Source organism: Apteryx mantelli, chromosome 12 (genome assembly GCF_036417845.1).
Source record: "Apteryx mantelli isolate bAptMan1 chromosome 12, bAptMan1.hap1, whole genome shotgun sequence".
NCBI lineage: Eukaryota > Metazoa > Chordata > Aves > Apterygiformes > Apterygidae > Apteryx > Apteryx mantelli.
In genome coordinates this window covers 6,290,063-6,312,682 of record NC_089989.1, presented here as the reverse complement: position 1 = coordinate 6,312,682, position 22,620 = coordinate 6,290,063, and the positions used below count along the sequence as shown (strand labels likewise).

Below are 22,620 nucleotides of genomic sequence, written 5' to 3'. Positions count from 1 at the left end.
GATATACGATACAAAGAACCGTGTTATAAAGCAGTTAATCCAAGAACTAAAACAGCTTGCTTATTTCAGGGTATGAATTCATAAACACAGTTCTGCTAGTCTGAGTATCATCTGTGTAACTAGAACATCCTAACTGGTAATATTTTATAGTGAAGACTAGCCTCTTACTAAAAATATGCATCTTATAAATAATGTAAAAATACTTTTATCAATACATTTGCCACCACACATATTCCATTTACGTTCTGCATAATTCTCCACTTGGACAACAAAGCCAGTTCAGGTCATTAACAGCGTCAACAGTTTCTTTCAGACTCCTTGGTGCTGCTGTGTTTCAGGTACTGCAAGAAGTGGCTAGTCCACAATTATTTTTAATTGTAGAGCCATTTTCCTTTGTGTTAAAATTCCCTAAAGCTCGTAAAGGAACTAAGGTAGAGTGTATCCCTTTAACATAGTTTAACCACTCTTAATATTTGGAATGGAAAATGTGACTTAGGTACTGAGGTTTAAAAAACAGCTACAATGTATGCAGCCAATTTTCTAAACATGAATCTCATAAGGTTTTTTAGGTTGGGTTTTTTTTTTCTTTGCATGAGAATGTAGGGCTTACAAGAGACAGCCAGCTAAACGCAACAGACCATTATGGCTCAGAGGTTTCCAATTTGCAACTAGAAATGGTTTACATTATAAGTACTAACAGCTCCAAAAGGTATTTAAAAAAGGAGAGAGTGGAGAAAAACTTGGCATTTCGTAAGTGCCTAAATAAGGATTGGCAGGAAATAAATTTGATCTATGCAGTTAATAATAGTCTTACCAAAATAAGTGTTTAACAGAGCTGGTTTTATGTGGTTTTAGGAGAACTAAAAATACATTCGCACGGCTCAGTGCTGCGTCCGCGGAGTCGCGCGGTCCCGGGGCGCCGCGCGAGCCACCGCGGAGGCGCCGCGCACACGCGCCGCGCGGGGCAGCGCCGCGCCGGGCTCCGGCCGTGGCACCGCGCCGCCGCCGGGCCGGGGCCGGGGCCGGGGCCGGGCCGGGGGGAGGCGGCTCGGGCCTCCCCGGAAGGCGGCTGGGGCCCCGCGTGAAAAGCGTTCGCGTTAGAAACGCGCAAACCCGCTCGGAGCAAAGAAAAGGCGAGAGAGAGAAAAGCGTTACCGCGCTGCCGAGACCACGGCGGCAGCTCCGCCGCCCCCCGGCCCGGCCCGGCGGGAGGGAGCGAGGGAGCGAGGCAGCGCCGCGGGGGGGAGCGGGCGGCGGAGGGACCGGCGCGCTGCCGGCCGGGCCGGGCCGGGCCGGGCCGGGCCGCGGGGCGCTGAGCGGGGGCGGCGCGGCCCCGCCACCCGCCACCCGCCGCCGAGCCTCCCCCGGCCGCTCCGCCGCGGCTCCCGCGGACCCCCGCGGCGGGCGGGAGCGCAGCCGGCGGCCGAGCCTCGGGCGGGGGCAGGGGCAGGGGCCGGGGCAGGGGGAGCGGAGGGGAGCGGGGCGCGGCGCAGCCTTACCCGGGGGCTCCATGGGCTCCGGCCGCCGCGCTCCGGCGCTGGCGGCGCGGCTGCGAGCGGGGCAGGGCGGCGCGGCGGGCTGCGCGGCTACAAAGGCGGCCGCCGGGCGAGGGGGGTGGGTTTCCTCTCCCTCCCACTGCAGCTGCATCGCGGGACGAGGCGCCCCCAAAGGCGGCGGAGGCGGGAGCCGCTCCCGCCGCCCGGCCCGGCCCGGCGCAGCGCGGCGCCCGCGGGGAGGCCCCGGCCCGGCCCGGCCCGGCCCGGCCCGGCTGCCAAGGGGCCAGGTGCGGCGGCGGCCCCGGGGCGGCGGCGGGGAGGAGGCAGGCAGGCAGGGAGGGAGGCGGGAGGCAGGGAGGGAGGCAGCCCCGGCCCGGCCTGGCCCCTCACCGCGGCCGGGGGGCGGGGGCCGCAGGCCGCGGCGGCGGGAGCTCGAGACCCCCCTCGGCTTCCTCCCCCCCCCCGCCCGAGGGGCCGGGGGCGGCGGAGGGGGGCGGCCTCCCCCCGCCACCTCGCCTCGCCTCGGGAGCCCCCGGCCGACACCCTGCCGCACACACACAGCTGCCACGTCGCGCCCCGAACCCCGTCCCCCCGGGGAGGAGAGGCCCCCGGGCCCGGCCGTAGGCCGGCGGGGCATCCCGGGGGAGCGCAGGCCGCCTCGCGCCACGGCGCCCCGAAACGGCGCCGGGAGCTCCCCTGGCACTCGCGTCGCACAAGCCAAAGCCGTGGAGACGAAGCGTCGAGGGTGACGGGCTGCCCCGCCGGCTGCGGCCTTGGGCGCCGTGAGTTTTCGCGCAGCCGCCGAGTGTGGTGGGAGGACGCGCGGCGAGGCCGAGCCCGCCATCCCTCCCTTCGCCCACCCGCGTGACAACGCTGCGAATACGAGCCCCCACCGCCAAAACTGTCTCTTCCTGCACCCAGAAACCCCCCCAAACTATAGTCTTCCAGGGCCTCTTGAAAAGTCGGAACGGGACGCTCCACGTAACCCGTTAACGTGTGCTTTACCTTGCTCACAGGCTTCACCTTGCATGGACGGTTCATCAGGAGCTACCGCGACCGAGCCCAAAGGTGATGCTGTCCCTCACGTGCCGGGACATTGATTCTGCGTTGTTAAAGCACTCATTCCCACGCAGAAAGAGCGGCCTTTCTTCAGCGCGTCTGCTACCGCCATGATAAAACCCTGTCTTTTCAGACGAGGTACGTGGTTAAAGGATAAGTTTCTGCGAGTTAAGACCTTCAGCACCTCCTTGCAAGGAGAGTGCATAAAAGTGAGCAAAACAACTGTATTAAGCTTAAAAGCACATATCAAGCAATCTATCTCCCAAAGAATAAAACCAAGTAAAACTGTCTTCACAAAGACATTTACATTTAGGAAAAAATACAAAGTTCAGAAAACAACTATGTTGGGTTCTAGTTTTATTACCCAGTAATCCATCATTACTTATCCTTCACCTGATTTATGGGCAGCTGTGATGTAGGCCCCATAATGAAGATACGCTTTGGAGTAACTGTAACATTGTGGTGGAGTGGAAGAAGTTTTATAATGAAATTCAAAGAACGGATTTGCTTGGACTAATTATTCCAGAATTAAAAATGGAATAGCTGTTCTAGAATAACTCCATCAATAGAGTCCAGTTAATCTAGAATAAGAAACTCTGAAGCAGATTTATCAGTAATGAACCGGCCTGGATTTCTTGATGTTACTTTAAAAATCCTAGCTCAAAGCCTTGGTATGTGTATATGAATTTTACGTACAACAAGCCGTTTCAGAGATTAGGCTCCCCGCATTTACTGCTTTCCAAAATGGTCGCAGCTCCCTGAAATTAGTGCTGGCATTTAGGAGAGTGAGGCAAATTCTATCTTAGGTCGTTCCACAAGAGCAGACCTGAGCTTACCAACTATTGTTACATGGTTATCAGATACAACTTATGTTCAGCAGCAGAAGCAGACTTAAAAAGTGCTGGGAATTATCCACGTCCTTTGCTCTCAAGAAAGCAAGGTCCATACTATAGCGTATAAAACAAAGACAAAGGATTTTTTATTTTAAGCATTTAAGCATATTTGATTTAGCACCAGGGCACCAAACAACCTGCCTTCTTTAAATGGATTGATTTTTTTCAGCCAATTTGCCGGCTGCGGCGGCAATATGGAATGGCTGGCACAAGTCATTCTGCATTTTTCATTCTAGGTGTTCTCAGCTCTTAAGAACTGGGCGTTTGCAGTATTTGATGTGAATCTCTGACCAGAATCTGTTGTATTCAAAGGGTAATTCTGAAGAAAGTTTACAATTAAGCAAACATTAGATTGTGGCCATTGTTTTTGGCCAGGTAAGATTGTAACAAAATGCCAGTATAAGTTTCTTCATGTCTAAGAATCAGTCATTTCTTCAAGATAAGTAACATGGAATGAGAGAGCAGTTTCAGTAGATAAGCAGCAGTGAAATAAGTGATCTTTTCTTGGCACTCTGCTGGGTAGTTTAAAGATTAAAAGCTACTGAGAAGATAAGCTGACACTACCAGCAAAAAGCATAATAGCTGCAGAATTGGTTTTGTAACAGGAAGGTATTTGCTGAGACACTTCCTCCGAATATTGTATTCTGTTCCCCTCCACCCCTGAATTAAGAGGCATCCAATCATTTAAAAGCATGGGGGACAAAACCCAGGACTGTGCTCTTGGGCATGGTATGTGACACTGAATAAAAGCATAGGACTCAGCCTTAATTATTGAGTTGAAGGCTGTAGATGCGTATCCAGCTATGCTAAGCCCTTTCCTCCTAACATGACTATCTCATGCTCCCAAGCCGCTTCCCCTTTGGTCTCTCATGAAGGAAGTCGCAATAGGAACAAGTCCAGCTTGTCAACATTTTTGTCACTTCTACTATTCTCAGACTTAATTTCAAAGAAGTCATCAAATAGAGCAGAAACTGACTGACAATCTTCTGCATTGAACTGGAACTTGCTGAGCACCTTAAGGTTTTAGTTTTATTAAATCTTATTAGCAAATGCAAATTGCACTTTGTACCCAGTACAATATACTTCCTTCCTTTAAGCTTTGAAGCACTGGGCAATATCAATTGAATGTGCCCTTTATCGTGGGATATTTTCTATTATTTTCAAACACTTACTGTCTAATGCACATGTATGCAAGGGTAAGAGAAAAGGGTCAATAAATGCAGTGTAAGCACTTAGTGGAGTTCACACAAATACTCGTTCATTCTCCCTCCAAAATGAAAAAAGTTGCCTGTCATAATGCATTAAAAATTCTTTCACAAGAAGAGCTTTCTCAACACAATTTAATTCTCCCTCATGTTAGGCTTTGTAGTTAAATAAGGATTACCATTGCATGTCCAGGAAAGATAAATTTGAAGAGGGTAAAAACAACCTCCTATACATTTAATGAGACCCTGGAGACCAAGAAGCTAAGGCTTTGGAAGTACATGGTTTTGTCTGACATGCTTTTCATATAAGAGACGCATGTTGTGTTCTCTTCCGGATGATGTAATCCTCAGGGTGACCCTCATGTGCTTTTGCCATCATATGACACTCTACTGAATATACAAAGTTCCTTTGTGCATAGACTCCTTATTTATAACTCTGAGAATTTTGATCAGAGCTTTTTTTTTTTCTTTTTGAAGGGACTACTTTTCATTTGAAGATGCATTCAGATTAATGTAACATGTCTTTTGAGTATTTATGCCATCTCTTTTTCATGAATTTGAAACTGAGCCCTTTCAATTGCAGAGAAAGAAGTACTGCTTTATTTCCCACTCACAATGAAATTAAACCAGCAATTACCACAAAAATGTGAAATTTATGGCTGCATTGAACCTGATTCTGTTGCTTCCACTTTAAATTTATAAAAAAGTAGAAGAAAAAAATGATTCATCAAAGGTGGCTTTCAAGGGGAAATATTTTTAAGCTTTCAGTAGTTTTTTTTTTTTTTTTAATGATACCTTAGGCAAAAACAAGTTTATTCCATATTCACTAACAGTAGTTACCACAGCAGCCAGGAATCCAGTGAAAAAACAAGGACAGAACAGAGAGACAAAAATAACAAACTAGAGATAAAACTAAAACAGTCCTCCACATAGGACACCAGTTTTGGGGCTGCTTTTATGCAGCTTCTGCTTTTGGCAGAAGATTTTTATAGCAGAGTGGAATACTCAGTATCTAGAGGAAAATATTTTATCCCTACTTCATAAAGGGCTTGAACTTAAATATTTACTAGCTATTCTGAATTAATGTTAATTCTCCTTAACACTGAGGCAGTTCAAATCCTGGACTTTCTAATCTCAGTGGTATTCTTCATACAATAGCTTAACAGTTTTTCATACAAATTGATTCAGATCTTCTTAAGGAAATATATATCAGAGTTGTTATCTGGACCCTCTGAAAGGAGGAGAAGTAGGTTCACACGGCAGATAATGAGTGATCGCAGTGTGTCAGGTTCTCTTTCCAGAGCCTGATCTTCTCAACAAAAATTGTTCTTGGCGTCCCCAAGGATGGCAACAAAGCCATTCTTCATCTTTTAAACCCTGGGTTGGGGAAAATAATAATCCTGTTGCCCTTACTTTACAAGCAACAATGAACTTCAGGGGTGGTGAATCCACTTGTTTTGCCTCTATTCTTTCTTCTGTGTCTCTGCTCTAAACAAGGATAGTATCCTTGATCATAGGTGGACTCCTAATATTCTGGTCAGAGAAGCTACACTTGATCTGGGACGATCCATACTAGGAGAAGATGGTGAGAACAAGGAGGTCCTATCGACCTCTTCAGCTACAAGCCAGCATGCGTGGCAGCCTGCAGATTCTCTCGGTTTCTTCGTGACTGCGTCTCCGTTTACTAGCCACAACCATAATACCAAAGGTAAACTTAAGACAGAACACAGTAGTGTTACAGAAACCTCTACATGTATTTGCTTCTGTTTACTGTGGTTTTCTATTTATATTTTTAGATGACTGAAAGTTGTAGACTTGTCAGACATGTATATTCATCTGCAGAATTAGGGATGAACTCAGTGACTCAGAGGGTCCTTTCAGTCCTGTGTTTGTGATTTATTTTGCATCACATATATAGTAAACAAGGGGTTAAAGCTTGTCACCATTTTGATTAAACATTTCCAAACAATATTGACTTTCATAAAACTCAATAACAACACCTGCTTTATGAATTGAATCATCTGACATGGTGCAGATAAATTGAGGGTGATATTTTTCAAAAGCAAAGTTTCTCAGGAACATAAACTCCATTATTCAAAAGGAAAAGGACAGTGGTACCTAAATGCTCTTAGCTTTGAATGGGACTTAGATTATGTCTTTTCAGAGATTATTACTTAGCTATTTAAATAAACTAAAGGCTTTTTATAGATTTTTCTCCAAAGTTACAAGTTTTCAGTAACCTAAAGTCAACCAAATTCAGATTCTGCTGGTCTGTAGCTTTGATTAGAGAGGTGCTAAAACTGGAATCTCTGTCTAACATAGAAGAAAACACTGTTTTCCAGAAAATTTTCTAGGTTAGAAATTTTCTTCCACATTGGCATGAAAGAGGGTAGAAGTGTTGACTTTCACAGTATGCTGCAATGGTCTGGCAGACAGTAGGATTTAGCTTTTGAATATGAAGAGAGAATTATGGGGCTTGATTTTTGTCATCCTGGTCACTGCTAGTCCAGGTTCCGAAATAAACACTGACTTATTTTGAATTTTCATAAAGGCAGTCTCATATCTTTTTCTTATGTTACTTTAAATCTAAACACATCAAATCAAATGCATGATAAGTATTACCGTGACTTACGGGTGACCCTGCAAATCAGTTGGAGCCCAAATACCTAGTAGTACTTCTTTACTCTGGAAAAAAAACACCAGAATGGTTAGCACAATATTTATGGAAACTATTACTAAAACATCCAGAATACAAACATATTTCCTTTAAAAATAGATTGTCTTTGAGCCTTCTTAAAGCTACTGAAAAGTCTTCATACAATAACATTCTTGAATCATCTCTTATGGAAGTTTCAAACCAGCCATCAGCAGTTGCTCTTCTCACAAAGCTAGTCCATGTGTTATCAGCATCTCACTGAATGCAAGACTGTCGAGGATCACCCACAACTTCCTCCCTTAGTCCTCAAAGGTGCCCTTATAGCCACATCTTAAAACAGTGACAGTAATAGGTCTGCCCAGCTCCTAAGCGGACTCCTTAGCTGAAGTCACGCAGCAGTATGCTGATGGGGACAGACAGCTCTACATATAGCTCCTGTCTTGCAACGATGTGGCAGTTCTCCGTCTCCTAGAAGATCTCTTGCAGCATCTATCCCTGAGAAAGCAGGTAAGTGAACCTGATTTATTAAAGCAGAGTCAATTTGCATCTCCTGTCTTCAAGAAGTCAGATGGTCAACCGTCCTACAGAATTTGTTGGCTGGACTAAAGCCATAGCAGCATAATTGTCTTATTTGTCTTATCTGATTTCTTCCAAAATATTTTTTTGTAATCTAATATCTTGCATAAAGCCCAAACTTTCTTGAAAGCTAGAATCTGCAAGTGGCTTATTAGCCAAAGGACTGATTTTCTAGATCTTTAGTAAATTTAACTTTTACCTCTTGTATACATTTTGGTTATATTTAATAGAGAAGAGATGTTTAGGCCATCTTTTTTCTTGATGCTTCAATTTTGATAGATGTCAGTGTAAGGAGGAAGGACAGGCTTTAAGAAATCTAGCATGGTCTTAACTAGAAATTAGTGTGTGAGGATTAAATACACCAACTACTCTATCACATGACTTTGGTCATGAGGGAAAAAAATATGATTAAAGATGAACCCAACAGTGGCGTTCCTGATGGAGTCTCTTTAAATCTCTGAGAGAAAGAAAATCTTTCCTGGAGACCTATTAGCCTTTAATTGTTGATTAAGTAATAAAACAGAAATACTTACTGCTTTCGATCTTGTAGGTCCATCACCTTTTGAAAAATGGCACCAGTTTTAGCAGGTATGCCACTGGAAATAATTACTGTATTTTCTGCATTAGCACTAGGCGGCAATAGTTCATAAACCACTAAAAGCAGGCCTTTAATTTCAGTGCTTGGAACTCTGTGCCCTAGACCTCAATTTGCTCAACTTTTTTTTCTTCCTATTACTACTAAAATCACTGAGTCTTGTAACCTGTCTGTGAATTCCCACCCCCCCCAACAGTGGCCACAAATGAGCAAAGCGTGTCCTCTGTGTAGATCTTTTATGCAAAACAGACGCCTGTTTCTCCACTTCTGAAAACTGAACCATTAAAAAATGGAAAAGGTGGCAGAATTAGTGCAAACCACTACATTTTGGTCCTCTCTCTGTATCAGATTCCTTTGAAAAGTGTTTGTCTACATCTCCATGGACATCCACATCTTACTGGTTTTCAAAACCAAAGTTATTCCCTCTTCTTCTTGTCTTCCAACCTTAACACTCCCCACCCAAGTCTAGGCTTTCACTCAGTCTTATCACAGAGCCAGGCTGTTTGGCACTGGGGAGGTTGTTTTTACCATCTGTCAAGTTCTTTCTCTAAGGTGAAGAGTGATAGTAACGGAAAAGGCACACTACGAATTCAGGTCCAGTACAGAAGAGAGCAATCAGCCAGACCCATCTTTCTTGATACTTTTCAGACCAGTAGATCTTGTCGTGACCAGACACCGGATTTTCCTGCAGTCATTGAGAGAAGGGAGAAAAGATCAGTAACTAAAGAAATTGCCATTGAAGGAACAGTGAGCAGGAGACAAAGCCAAAAACAAAGCATGAATGACATTATGCAAGCAAAGCTATCCTATCTTTAAATGATTCAGTGCACAGGACAGCCCTGAGCTGACAGCTATGTCCTCCCCCAAAATTCATGTTCAAGCAAGCTAAACAGAAAGAGCAAGAATGAAGTAGCTCAGGAATGGCAGGGAGCCCAATGTATGTTCTCCCATCAGCTCTAAATTTTTTCCTGATCAGTTGCAAAGCAGGAGCAAATTCCTGGTTCTTTCACTCCTAAAATAGTGCGAGAACCCAAGCAGTGATGGCATGACATGGAAGAGAGCCAGAGCACGCTAGCGTCTATGAAGTTCCACATTTAATTTTCTTCTATCTGCCATGCATGTGTGGCCACATTACCCTTTAGGTAATGAGATTTATGATGTATTTCAATAGTTTTAGCTTTGTTCCTCTCTATACAATGGGACTCAACCTCAGCTACAAGAGCCACTGCAGCTCTTACTTAACCTCTTACGTTTCACAAAGACCCACTGATAACACTGTTAAGTGGCGAGTTGAGAACATGTAGAAGCGTTCCTTTATTTGTGACCTCCTCCCCCAAAACAAGGCCCACAGTCTGCTGTACTTACCCATGATGAGATCTTCGCCATGCTTTTTTGAAACAGTGCTCTCAAACTCTTGTTTAAGCACATGCAAATGGGAGATGCAGGCTGAGCTCTTGCTGGTTGAAAGCACCTGCATCAAGCCTACTGACCGAGTGTACAGCTGGTGACGCAGCTCTTGCCTGCCCATTCCTACTAGGCATTAAAATTAGCAGGCAGGGTCATGGCAGTTCTAGAGTGAGCCCAAGGAGGTTGGTTATGTGGCATGCTGACAAGCACTCAAGAACCAAGCTGAGTTACCAGAGGGATCAAAAACACATAGACGTTTTTCTGAACATGTGGTTCTATTTATCATGTATCATGCGATGCTGAGGGTAATCAGTTGCAGCAATGGTAACCATTCACAAAGCTTCATGTTCCAAACCTGCCAAGCCAGCAACTTGCCAGAAGTGCAAGAAATACATTCAAGATGGACAGTGAAAAGCTATGGGGAACACTGGCAAAGCAAGGCAGAGGAAGGGGTGGAGAAGAATCTTGGGACAAAGAGTCAAAGCTTTTAATGTGGAATAAACGTGACGATTTTAGTTTTCCTATCAGTTCACACATTTTCTCTGCAACCAGCCAAGGGTATTATTGTCTGCAGCTTGCCTTGGCGAACCGTTTTGTATTGTACTGCCATCTAGTGTTTGCTTTGAAGAATATTTCCAATAGGAAAAAAAAAACCCTGAAACATTCAATGAGCTGCAAGCAATGGTATTGCCTGTTCAAGCATACTGAGCTTATCCCTTTTGCATTTTTTACTATTCAGTTATGAATGGAAGTACGTCAAATATGGCTGCCACCTGGAGACAAAACTTTTTAAGTGCTCATTGCAGGAACTTATCCTGAATCTGGAATTAAAGAGTTAAAAAAGGATGAAACAACCCTTTAAGAATTATCAGGGCATCCAGTCTCAGGGTCCCAGCCAGCCTCAGTGAACTTATTCATGGTTTGCCTTTTAAAATATTGTAATGTTCTATGGCCAAGACCTCAAAGCCAGCCACTGGCACTAAATTTAAGCACTGGCATTTGGACTTCTGCAGTATTTTTCTCTGTATCCTGATACGTGGAAAAGAGTGCTTGGAAAGATGGGAACAAAAACTATCTCCCATTCTAGCCCTCCCCCGGCCCCTTTCTTAGACCACAGTCAATGGTATTCCACAGAACTGAGATTAACAAGAGCTGTTCCAGACACTTAGCAATTCTGTAATTAACAGAGCATGAGGGGACTGAACTGGAAATTTGGCTCTTACAGCACAAATGCCACGTAGAAGAAAAACAGTGTAGATCTACAATGGTGGTCAGACTATAAAAAAATACAATTTAATAGGCACCTTTGTACTGGCCAGATCCTCCAGACATACTGCATATGCTGGTCTGCTAGTACAGATTTAAAGTCATCTACCCAAATTCATGCCTGGATTTGCTGGGCAGCAAGAATAAAAGACACAGCCAACAGAGGTGAAAGAGCAGGCACTCCTGCCAAGTCTTCCGTAGCCAGGTATCCTGCCTAGCAGGGACTCGTACTCTGGCCTTCCCTCTAGTCTCTTGAATCTCACTTGGAACATTTTTCTTCATAGTAATTAAACTAGTTTTAGACTACCCAGTATAAACAACTGCATATCAAAACAGTTGTCTTTTGGGTCAGGAGCCCTAGAAGTTTGTAATCACACAAAACCAGAGAACTTCAACAAGGACAGACCCTTTTTTTCGTAACATAACACCACTGCAGAGTTAAAATGGCACGTGCACCAACAGGCAATCTCACATTTCAGCTGCGAGCATTGAACGCAGTCTGAAGGAGGGATTTCTACTGAGGCTGTTGCAGAGATGCAGGTTCTGAACAGGCAGGGTAGAGCTGGGCAATACATGGTTATCACAGTAATACCACAGCTGTGCATAAGAAGATCTAAAATGCTCAGGGACTGACCACCACATTCCCAATATCAGTCTTGTGGTCCCCACTCCGTTGTCCTGTCCTGCACGGCCTGGCCTTCCTGCCTCTGACTAATTCTGCTTCTTTCCCTCCTCTGTGACTTTCTGCACAACTTCCAGAGGTCACAGAGCTCACAGACCCCCAAGGAGAACATCCATCGCTATGATAAGGTGTGACTGTGTCTGGGCTATTTTAGCTTTGGAAGCTGGACTGACACAGACTCTAACGTAGCCAGTAGTTTTCCACAGATAGCTGGGGTAGACATGTAAGCAAACTTAGTTCTGTTAATAAAGTCCCACAGACACTAATGTAGTTAAAACCATGGTTAAAACCATCCTAACTTGAGGATAGTCATTCACCAGTTTACACTTGATAATGAGATCCACATAAGCCTAGCTGTATTTAAGCTGGCTCTGATATTAATTAATTAGAAGAAATATCTTGATATACTTTGATACGAAGTCATTCTATGAACTGAAGCTTTAAGAGGGTTGCTGCATCCCAAGGGATTCACATGAGATTGTGAAACCATACACACGAAATGAATATGCCACAGAATATAGTCCTCTCCCACACGTTCTCCCCCAAATTAGACTATTACTTTGCTTGCACTATTCCTTCTTTCTGTAGTCACATGTGCCTTTTCCTAGCCCCTAGTGTGCTGGCCGACCCCTTTAAGATGGAGAAATGTATGCTATTTACCAGACTACATTAAATTGCCAGCTGCTTTTTCAGAATTGAGTTGCTCCTAGGCTTTATGCCAAAGTCCCTGCCCTCAGCAGCTCCAGCTGTTCCGAGTTGCTCAAACAGCCCATCCTAATCCATTGCTGCCATTTTTCCTTGCTGCGTCCTTCGTGTTCTTGCATACCTCCATGTCCAACTCTCTTCTTTCCCTCTTTTTCTGCTTCATCCTTACACCCTTTTCCCCCACATTCTCTTTTCTCCTTCTGCCACCTCCCCTTCTTCTCAGCCCACAGGAACAGATCAGTTTGTCTGCGAATAACTGGGGAGTCGGGTCCAAGGCTGCTTTTGCTAGCTTCTGTCTGCCTCCAAGTGAGGTGTTTCCTTTCAAAAACAGTGTACTGATAAAACTGGCCTTCAGAGGAATGGGAAGAGCAGCAATGACAGTTTTGCCTGCTACAAATGACACGGAGATGGAAGAAGAAATATTTGCTGCCCCCTGGCTAGCAGATGTCCCATCAGGTTTCTCAAAGAGCCCCGAGCTTCACAGACACGATGAAGCAGCAAAAGTGCCAGTCTCACTTCTACACGTCTGCGAAGAGCCTTTCAGATAACAATGAAGAATCCAACCCAAATCAGAAGAGATCATGATAATAATGACTATAAATGTAAAAAGAAATAAAAGTGAGGAGAAAAAGGCATGTATTCTTTTACTTTCCACTGCCCAACCAACTTCTGAGGCTACTTGGAAGGACAGAACATGAACAGCAGCACGAGCGCTCAGGCGCCCTCCAGGCAGTAACTCGCATTCTGCTGCGGCTGTTGGGAACGGAGGGGAATTATGCACAACGCCGAGCGCTAACTGTGTGTCGCATACTGACTCTGAAAGACGCTTGAGCCTCTGCATAACTGAGCTCTTAGAAGACGTGTTTTCAGCTATTCCACACCCTCATTGTTCCAATTAAGGATCAACAAATCTTTTAGTAAACATTTTTTTCAGAAAATAAACATTCCAATTGGAAAAAAAACCCTTTATCCCTGTGTTATTTAAAAGAAATATAAACTATATCCAGGCTTTCATTCATATAGTGCAAAGGAAAGAAGGTAGAGTGACAGATGCAAACTTTTTCTCCCTCTTCCCTACCATTTTACTATTGTTCCTAAAAATTCTTAATAAATAAATAAACAAAGCCCCACTATCCATCATGCAAAGGCAGGCAGGTAGTTTCATCGACAGCCCCTAGGAAGGGGCAATGCAAAGAGTTCTAGGCGTCACATCCCCTGGCAAAATCCAACATCTGTGTCACTATCTCTGGGGAACTGCCAGCAGCATAACAGGAGATACCAGCCACACCAAACTACCCTGTAGAACAGCCAGTAAGTTTTACAGAGCAAGATGGTTTCCTTTCTGCACCTAAATAATAAACTGTTTGTTTATACAAACACATGGTGCCTCACAATTGGATTCATTCACTTTCCAGCTGGTTCAAAAAGCAATGTCAGCAGAGACCAAAATTGATACCTAATGGCTGCTCAGCAGCTTGAACAACCAAGCAACAGGACAAGCATCTACAGGACAACAGCAACGTTTACGTTTGTGGAGGTGTCAGACCTGAAGACCAAAGACTAACTTGTCAGGGAGAACAGATGAAAGACAGGGAGCTGGTCTCAACCTCCCCATGGTGGTGCAGCAGGGCCAGCTGCCTTTCTGCCTGGCTCAGCCCATGGTCACAGCAGCTAGCTGGGTAGCTGCTTCCTCCTCCAACCTTGGAGCATCTTCCGATACGCTGACATGGTTGCACACGTCCCTGTTCTGAATCTGCCCACTCCCCCCGGTTTGTTCTGCAGACTGAGCACTGGGAGTCAGGAAGGAGCAAACCCCAACTTTCTGCTGTTCCAGTCATGTTTTAGCTTTCTGCTGCTTGACTCACATATTTGCACTAACCATAAAAAATAAATAAATAGATAAATAAATAAAAACCTCCCTAAGCATGAGAAGCAGGTGCAGACTGGTGATGGCAGACAGCTAGGAGTTCTGCCTCTGTTACAAAGAAAGAGGCAACCAAAGGGAACTTGCTTTTATAAAAGCTAAACTGAATTTGAGAGCTGTTACTAAAAACACCATACAACTACTAGCTAAAACAGAATTAATGCTTTCCGCATCCTACTAAGGCACAAGTCTAAGTTACTCTTTGGATCTAGTTAACATCACGCTTTAAAAACCTCCTCCCAAAGGTGTCAACAACATAGGTTCATCAGTCTACGTGATATAGAGATGCCTACCTTCTAAAAGGAGAGGTATTAATATCAGGTCTCCAAGACTTTGATTAGTGGCTTAATAAAGCTTCATTGTTCATTTGGAGATAACGAGAAGCTATGTTCTGCTGTTGGATCAAATACTTTACTTTCTATCTGCAATCTAAATTCCAAGGTAGAAGCCTTGGTATACAGCAAAATAAGCCCTATAACATTTAAGATGAGTAGAAGTCGCCTGTATGTTCACTCAATATAATTTGGAATGAGAATACAAACTGTCTTAGTTGGGAACATTCTCGTCATCAGAAATTAAGGGACAAATATTTGTGAGTATGAAATTGCCAAACTGAGCGTCTTCCGTAGCTTTGAGTTAGCATGCATCTGAACACTGGGATACTGTTTTAACCGAAAACTTCTGCGGAGAGAGAAAAAAAAAAGAAAAGCAGGGTTTCAAGCAGAACACAAAGAAGAATTTATCTTTTTAATGTCAAGTAATATGCAGCAGCATATACTAAAACGCTCTAAGAAAATGGTTGTATTTTTCCTTCTCTCAACTTGGGATTTGTAACTCAATGTGTATACTTTACTGTTTGAAAAGCAGAAATAATCAGTTTGGAAAGAGATAAAATATCATTATTTAGAACAATGAATTATGCAAGCCTTATCAAGAATTATTTTAAACTATTCTACTCTTTTTAACATGTATAATCTCTTTAAAACTATACACTAAATCATTAGTTTAAAAGTTTCTCCTGCCTGTTAAGCACATTACAGTATTTTAGCACAGGACGTGCACAATTCAAATTGCCCACCTGCTGGAATTCTAAGGTAAAAGTCACAAAGGTGTCTTAAAAATGTAGACATAAAGTTGGTCAAAAATCTTCCAATATAAAGAGAACTGGGCAGGGTACATTTTGGGCCTTCACAGCTTGTTCTTCTAACCTAATACTTCATTCTGTAAAAAGCCTTAGTATTGGTGGGTTCTGCCCATAACAATCAATTTAAGCTTAGTTAACCAACTTTGACACTTACTTGTTAAGCTGTTAGAAATCTGAGTGAGCATCCTTATAACCCACTTAAGCATATACACACACACACACACACACAGGCTAACTCAAACTTGGTTTGTATATTTAGCCTTAATCAGTAAGTAGCACATATATATAATCTTCCTAATTAAATATCAGTATATATTAGGTTTAAGTAAACTTTAGACTTTCACTCAGGTTTTCTCCAGTGTAATCCAGAAATCAATTTTCATGACACTGCTCCATCCTGGTATTATATTTACTTCAGAAATAGTCTGTTTTAATATCTAGGACCAGTTCCAGCATCTATTATATTTTATCATAGAAACATCTTGACATTTTACAGCCACTTAACTTGATAACTATTAAATCTGATGACTTAGTTAAGAGCAGTATGTCCCAACATCACTGGGTTGGATTAAGGCAGGACTTGCTGATGCAAATTCAAGATATGAGATCAGGTCTCAGATTACCTTGGGGATACTGCGCTCTGTATCCAAGGGGAAAAAGTTCACCACACAGCTTTGATAGCTCTTTCTTGTGGAAATTTGCTTTTGCACTGAGAAGCAGCAACCGCCTGTCCGTTACTGGGAAAGGACAGCAACTCTCTTGGGAGAAATGAAAGGAGTAAGATGAAGTCACCTCTGAGTAGTTTGTACATGATTGTTTTTCCCAGCAACCACCAATGAATGTTTGGTTGAAGCTTATGTACGGCAGACATTAGCATTTCTTCAAACATACTCAAAATAATCATTAATTAGCTGCTTCCAGTATTTTTGTGCCTGCTTTTTTTTCTTTTTTTTTTCTTTAAGCTCAGAAAACTGATCTTTATTGTTTTCATCATATTTACTAAGTCCTTGGGCTTGACTGGTCCAAGTTACCATTTCCTGGTCCTGTAGGTTGATCTAGCAAGGAGGGACTTCAGCCTTTAAAAAACACAAGAATTTGAGTATATTTTTTGAAATTGTAATTTTTGTAAATATTTACATAACTAAATTTTACCAGCTCATCTAGTGGCATCTCCGAAAGCACCTATGTCTGAATTACTGAATTCACAGCAGGTGAAAGTGTAACTTTAGGGGGCAGATTCCTTTCCCCAAGACTAAATACAGCAACATCTGCAGTCTGGAATTCAGCTAATGACCCACCCTCCAAATTCAGCATAGGCAACATTCCCCTCCAGGCACTATATTTTTTGTACACAGAAAATGGCCAGAGAAAATAACCATTCACCAGAAAAGCTTTCAAGCTACGTATTCTCCTTGCCTTGTTTTGTTATTTTCCCACTGAAGTATTTTCTAATGACAGCTTTACCATTTAAGCAGGTCTGGCTCCTGTTCTTTTGTCATTTGCATGCATATATATATATTTACAGAAAACTTCTCCCTTAGATCAACCCTACAGAGCAAGCTCCCATTACAGCAAATGCAAAACTATACAATCAGGCCAAGTGTCCTAGCAAATACACTCTGCTGGTTAAATGCACATCATTCTACAAGCTTTTTCAGTGCTTGATTAAGTAGAAATTGTATTCTCTCTCTCAAGTTATAACGGAAATTATGTTAACTGGTTTAATGATACTCTCAGGTGTACAAACTATAAACAGAATAGTTCTAAAACTCCTCCCTAGGGATGTGGGAGTTGTTAAGCTATAGTATCAAACTATATATAGTATTTCTACAGGCCAAATGTCAATTCACAGATCCAGGAATATTCTTCTATTGATATGGCAAACCTCAGTCTCACCTTCAGACTTTAAGCATACTTCTTCAGCTTTCATTAGTGAGTTTTTGGGTTTGTTTAATTCTACCGGATAAAAATGTTCTCACTATATTTTGCAGCGTATATGATAAATTAAGATGTAATTTCAGGAACACTTGTCACCACTGCCACCAAAAGCATTAGTCCTGCCCTCCCCCCACTGCTGACGGACTGTGTGCCACCTCTTTCCTGCACTGGTACAAGCGTTTGTGTGGTCCCTCAGGGAGGCAGGTTGCACTGGTGTGATCCGAGTTCAGACTAATTGAGGAAGGGCTCAAGAAGCGGCACAGCGGATGGGTGCTCCCCAAATACGAGCACATGGAATTAATTTTCCAGTTATGCAGGAAAATTAAAACTGTGTTTTCCATTTCTCTTAAATAAAAATTAGTAAGAATATTTATTTAGCCTTGCACTAAAAGCAACTTAGGAACTCAGACCAGTGAAAAGGGTGACTTCTCAAAACAAAAAATCACAAGCAGAAAGCGCGATTTCTTTTCTCTTTTATTGATACTGCCAATGTGACTACCTTTACGCAGGCAGATTGCTTTCCTACAAACACACTTTTTGTATTAATTTGGAAGTAACATTTTGCCCTCTATGCCTCCTAAGGTTATCCAATTAACACACAGTTATACTTTTAAGAATCAGTTTCCACATTTTTCTCTTTAGCAATGACATTTGCTTTTTTCAGATCTGTGTAAAGGTTACTTGGCAAGAATACATGCATATGACATTAAATGGAGACCAATCCACCACTAAAAGGTAATGCACATAAAACATAATACAGTACTTCGACATCATTTCAAATAAATACCCACATACAAATGTAGTAATTTTAAATGCAACAATATTTCTTATGAATCAATACTGTAACAGAAGATGGAAATATAAGTCCCCACATCTAGGAATAATAATGCTTTTTCCAGCAAACAGAAATCTTTTCCCCACTGACAATATTATTTCAATTTGTACTTTTTTTGAGGAGTGGGAAGGCTTCCCCCCAACAAGTACCAATTTAATCATTCGTGTGAGCCTCAACAAACAGTACCAAGAGAGGTAGGTACGGCTTGTTGATGCACTTTTCTGTTTCTGTTTCCTGAAATTACAATGATTAGATACAACATGCAAGAGAAGATATTAATGTCCCATCTTTCACATTTGCAAACAATACTATGGTTAACTGCATCCACCACCATACGAAGCTAACGTAACATCAGTATTCCCAATACGTTCTCTGTACTGTAACCACAAATGTGTTAATACATCTTGCTCATTTGTTCGGTATGAGTCCATTTGGTTCCCAAAGTGTATTCGGGTTTGTATAGGCTTTTTTTTTTCTCTCTCTCTATACCCCTGAATTTGCAAGGATTTGCATGATGAAATATCATTGACTAACAGAATTTTTTACAATTTCTTGTATATATAATCTCTATAGTAAGACTACTCATTAAAAATGTGCGAAAGGGGAGTTCACTTTGCACTTATTGCTCCATGTCTTTACTAAATTCCAAAACAGCCATTCCTTTTCTTCTTGTATAGACTAAACTATTCTAAGATTCTCCCTTAAAATTATTAAAGGCACTACTGGCAACAATTAATGACAAAAAGGCGCTGAAATATAACACCCTATCATTGACAACTTTAGAATTTTTCTTTCTAAATGTACCATAATTTGGCACAATAAAATGAAAAAGTAACAAAACAATTCCAATTTGGAATTTAACTGGTACAGTTGTATAAAATTCTGTTAATCAATAATACTTCAACTTCCTAAAACCCAGGAATTCTGGAATTTATAGGTAATACTACTTATTTAATATTTTTCAAGTGCCTATTACTGTTTTAACCAGAGCAAAGTCAAGTTTTCTTCTTGTTACATTGAACTATTCCTAAGAATAATAATACAATATGAAAAAAACCCCAGAATTTGAATACCCTGGATTTCTTAATGAACATGGCAGTTAAAAAAAAAAAGATCAGTAATTTAAACATATAAAGCTTAACAGTTCATAATAATAAAAAAGCTGCTGAAGCACAGCACACGTATAGTTTAGCAGAGCTCCTGGTTTTTGCTGAAACTCTTTCTAAACACAATCTAGAGCAAAAAAAAAAAAAAAACCTCTGCCACATGCTGATGTAGAAATCAACAATCACAAGCCCAAATTGGAGAGAAACTATGAGCACAAACCACTGCATTTATATAAACTCTTCTACATAAGGAATTAAAGAAGCTAAAGTAAAATATCAAAATATCAAAAGTGCACAGGTTTAACAATCAGATAAAAAATGAGCATCTGCAATGAAATAAGAAATTCCCCCATCTGAACATTTCTAGTAGATCATAAACTAATACGGTGATCATTACATTTGAAGTAGGTTTCTTCAGCACTTGTAAGTTTTCTTACTGCAGCAGCACTTATAGGTAAAGCTTGTTTGTTTTATAGCTTGAGACGTAAAAGGAAAGTTACAGGTAGTATATTTAGGAAAAGGAGTTTTAAAAAGTTAGGCAGGGTCAGGTCAGAGGTTTCCATTCTTTGTGCAACGGGCTACCACTTTTAACCATAATGAAAGAGGCTAAGAAATGCTGTTGCACTGTTGGAAAGGCCTTCTCCAGGGACTACTCTACAGCTGAAAATGGAAAAATAAAACAACATTAGGAAAAAAAAAAAAATCAGTGTTTATTTCTCAATTAAAGTGACAACTTAATACAATGTGCTGCAAAAGCTCCGTAGCAGGTTAGTTGGTTGAGGGGGGTCTGTTAGCTTACTAGGGTAGAAGCAGCTGTTTTAGCTTGTAGATGCTTTCCAAGCTGATGAAACAGCGCTTTATGGGTTTAGCCTGGAAGCAATAGCTTTGCAGAAAGAAGGTTTCTTACAAGTACTGAATAAAGCTATGCTGTTCAAGCACAAGTTAACAGCAATGAATGTGCAAGAGACATTTTCAGTGAAGCTTTAGGTTCTCCAGAAACATGCAGGTCAGTATATCATGCAGGCCAATGCAGAGAACAGTAATCATTCAGAAGAGCCTGCTTGCAGAGGTAGGTGACGGCTTAAGAAGTTTTCCATGCGATATCCCAACCCATTGAAAGTGAAATGAAAGACTTGCACCAAATGTACATTTCAAGAAATTGTTAATCAAGAATTACAAGCCTCAATCTTAAATATAATCATTATCTAAACATACAAACAGCAGGATCAGGTCACCTTATGCACCATTGCTTATTTCTTTTTATAACATGTACTAAAAGAAGTCAAACCATAACCTTGACAAGCTCAAAGAGCAGTCAGTTTCTTGGCTTTTTTGTCTATTTTTTAAGATCCACAGAAATGAATGAAGATGGAAATGACTACTAAGCCTATTGTGCTAATAGCAAAATTGTTCATATTTGGAACTGAAAAGGTGAGCCAAGACTGATAGTAATAGTCACTGTCTGATAACACTGAAATCTTTATAGAAAGTCCCAGTTGAAAAAAACCCTAACAATGAATTCAATTAGTTTCTTGAATTTACCTTTTTGCCATTAGTATTTTGTGACAATACTGCCAGAGACATGGAAGCAGTGAAAACTGTATTAAAGCTCCCTACCACAGCAGAAGCAAAATAACTGTTTCTGTTGGAGCAAAGAAAGTTAGCAAATGCCTGCTTTTACAAGGTATTTTTAAATCACACACAATGCAGGAATGATAAGAATAAAGGCCTTTTAGAAGATTGTGCAGCAAAGAAGAGAAAAGCAGGATTGAAAATTGCTAAAAGATGTCTTGTTTCTAAAATATCAAACCTGCTACTTAGCAATATTAAAGCTCAAATTCAGGAGAATTCAACGTTTTCTAAAAAAGTAATAATAGATGCACAGAACCTAGTTTCTAAGTCCAGAACTGCTATTTGTTTAAATCTCTCATGCAGTGATGTTTGGGCAACGTATTAGACTTAAATCTTTTGGGGGTTTTTCCCCCTCAATATTGGCAAACACAGTTCTGGCATTTGAATGTGGCTTTATAATGTTTCCCGGCCCTGTAGCAAGGTTTCCACAATTCTATTAGATTTCTTTAAAGTCTCACTGTGTGAATTTCAGAAGTCTTCGCCCCCCCGCCAGTATCTGCGTAGCCAAAGCCCCAGGCGGTTTCCCTTCGCTGGGGAAGCAGGCTGTGCTCCTTATTACCTTATATTAGCACTGTGATATCTCCTGACTACTTATAGGCAGAGCGGCAGTGCACAGGAAGCAAGCTGCTGACCATCTATAAGAAATGGTAGTGAGATGAGGCAGTACTACACCAGGAGGATTAGAATGGCTTCGGAAAACATCACTATCAAGCAGACAACTGTGCAGTCTCGCATTGCTTTTAGTAATACTATAGGCATACAAAATTATTTGAAAGAGTACAAAATGAACAGGGCTTTACATTAAAGCAAAGTTTGAGGCTAGGCACTTTAAAACTCTGGTTTAAAAAAAAAAAGTGTGCCTTATTGTGCTCCACAAATTTTCCACAATTTTAGAAGCAACGTTTTTCAATCTTGTATCTTTATCACTTACGCAGGCACCAATTATGAAGTACACTTTTGTATTATCGAACATATTGAAATTAAGTGGCTAAAAAGGCCCCTTAAAAGTTCAATATCAGACAAAGGTTTGTTTGTTTTTAAAGATTAATATATATATACTAAGCTACTTCATAAATATTTATTAGCAGGATGATCTGGTTAAATTTCCTGTGCCTATAATGTAGAGCCCTGTAAAACATGTGCTTGCATAAGGAATGCAATATCTATTGTATATTTAAAAAAAAAAGTTATCAGAGCTCTGAAATACTATCCTATAAAGATTAATACTGAAAGCTGAGAAAAAATTATTTTGTAGCTGACAATACTAGGCCATGGTCACATTAATTCTACACAGATATGTTGTGTGGCTACAGTAATATATAAAAGAGATTCTTTTTGAAGTGTTATGCTGCAAGGAGCAACAGAGATCGCAAAGATCCTTTCAGGACATGATACTTTTCCACAGCATAACTTCTTAAAGTGGAACTGTCTACCAGATAGGATCCCAATTCTCAAAATTTTAAGTTTTATATCAGATGGGGTAAATATTGCATATTTTTTA

The 22,620-nt window shown here is 41.6% G+C and overlaps 2 protein-coding genes and 1 long non-coding RNA gene across 7 annotated transcripts in view; 1 reads left to right on the top strand and 2 right to left on the bottom strand.

Annotated features, from left to right (window-relative positions):
* Nucleotides 1-1,647, bottom strand: part of FGD3 (FYVE, RhoGEF and PH domain containing 3) — a 115,710-nt gene extending 114,063 nt beyond the window's left edge. The window contains exon 1 of one of the 2 annotated variants that reach the window (XM_067303779.1): nt 1,500-1,647. In XM_067303779.1, coding sequence (XP_067159880.1) covers nt 1,500-1,647 — 148 coding nt within the window. The remainder of the gene's footprint in view (nt 1-1,499) is intronic. The other variant, XM_067303780.1, reaches the window with a different exon arrangement.
* On the top strand, nt 1,022-13,434 carry LOC106488663 (uncharacterized). Of its 2 annotated transcripts, XR_010885459.1 has the most exons (4): nt 1,022-1,133; nt 2,513-2,693; nt 6,151-6,361; nt 12,872-13,434. It is a non-coding gene; the product is annotated as an uncharacterized lncRNA (long non-coding RNA). The 2 variants fall into 2 exon arrangements; XR_010885458.1 differs by lacking the exons at nt 1,022-1,133; nt 12,872-13,434 and adding an exon at nt 1,716-1,783 and having other exon boundaries at nt 6,151-6,232.
* Nucleotides 9,026-22,620, bottom strand: part of BICD2 (BICD cargo adaptor 2) — a 113,798-nt gene continuing 100,203 nt past the window's right edge. Inside the window, exons 8-9 of one of the 3 annotated variants that reach the window (XM_067303782.1) lie at nt 21,679-21,754; nt 18,003-20,147 (exon numbers count right to left, since the gene is read on the bottom strand). In XM_067303782.1, coding sequence (XP_067159883.1) covers nt 21,707-21,754 — 48 coding nt within the window. In that variant the 3' untranslated portion in view covers nt 18,003-20,147; nt 21,679-21,706. Of the gene's footprint in view, nt 9,166-18,002; nt 20,148-21,678; nt 21,755-22,620 lie in introns of those variants that run through there. The other 2 variants (XM_067303781.1, XM_067303783.1) reach the window with 2 other exon arrangements.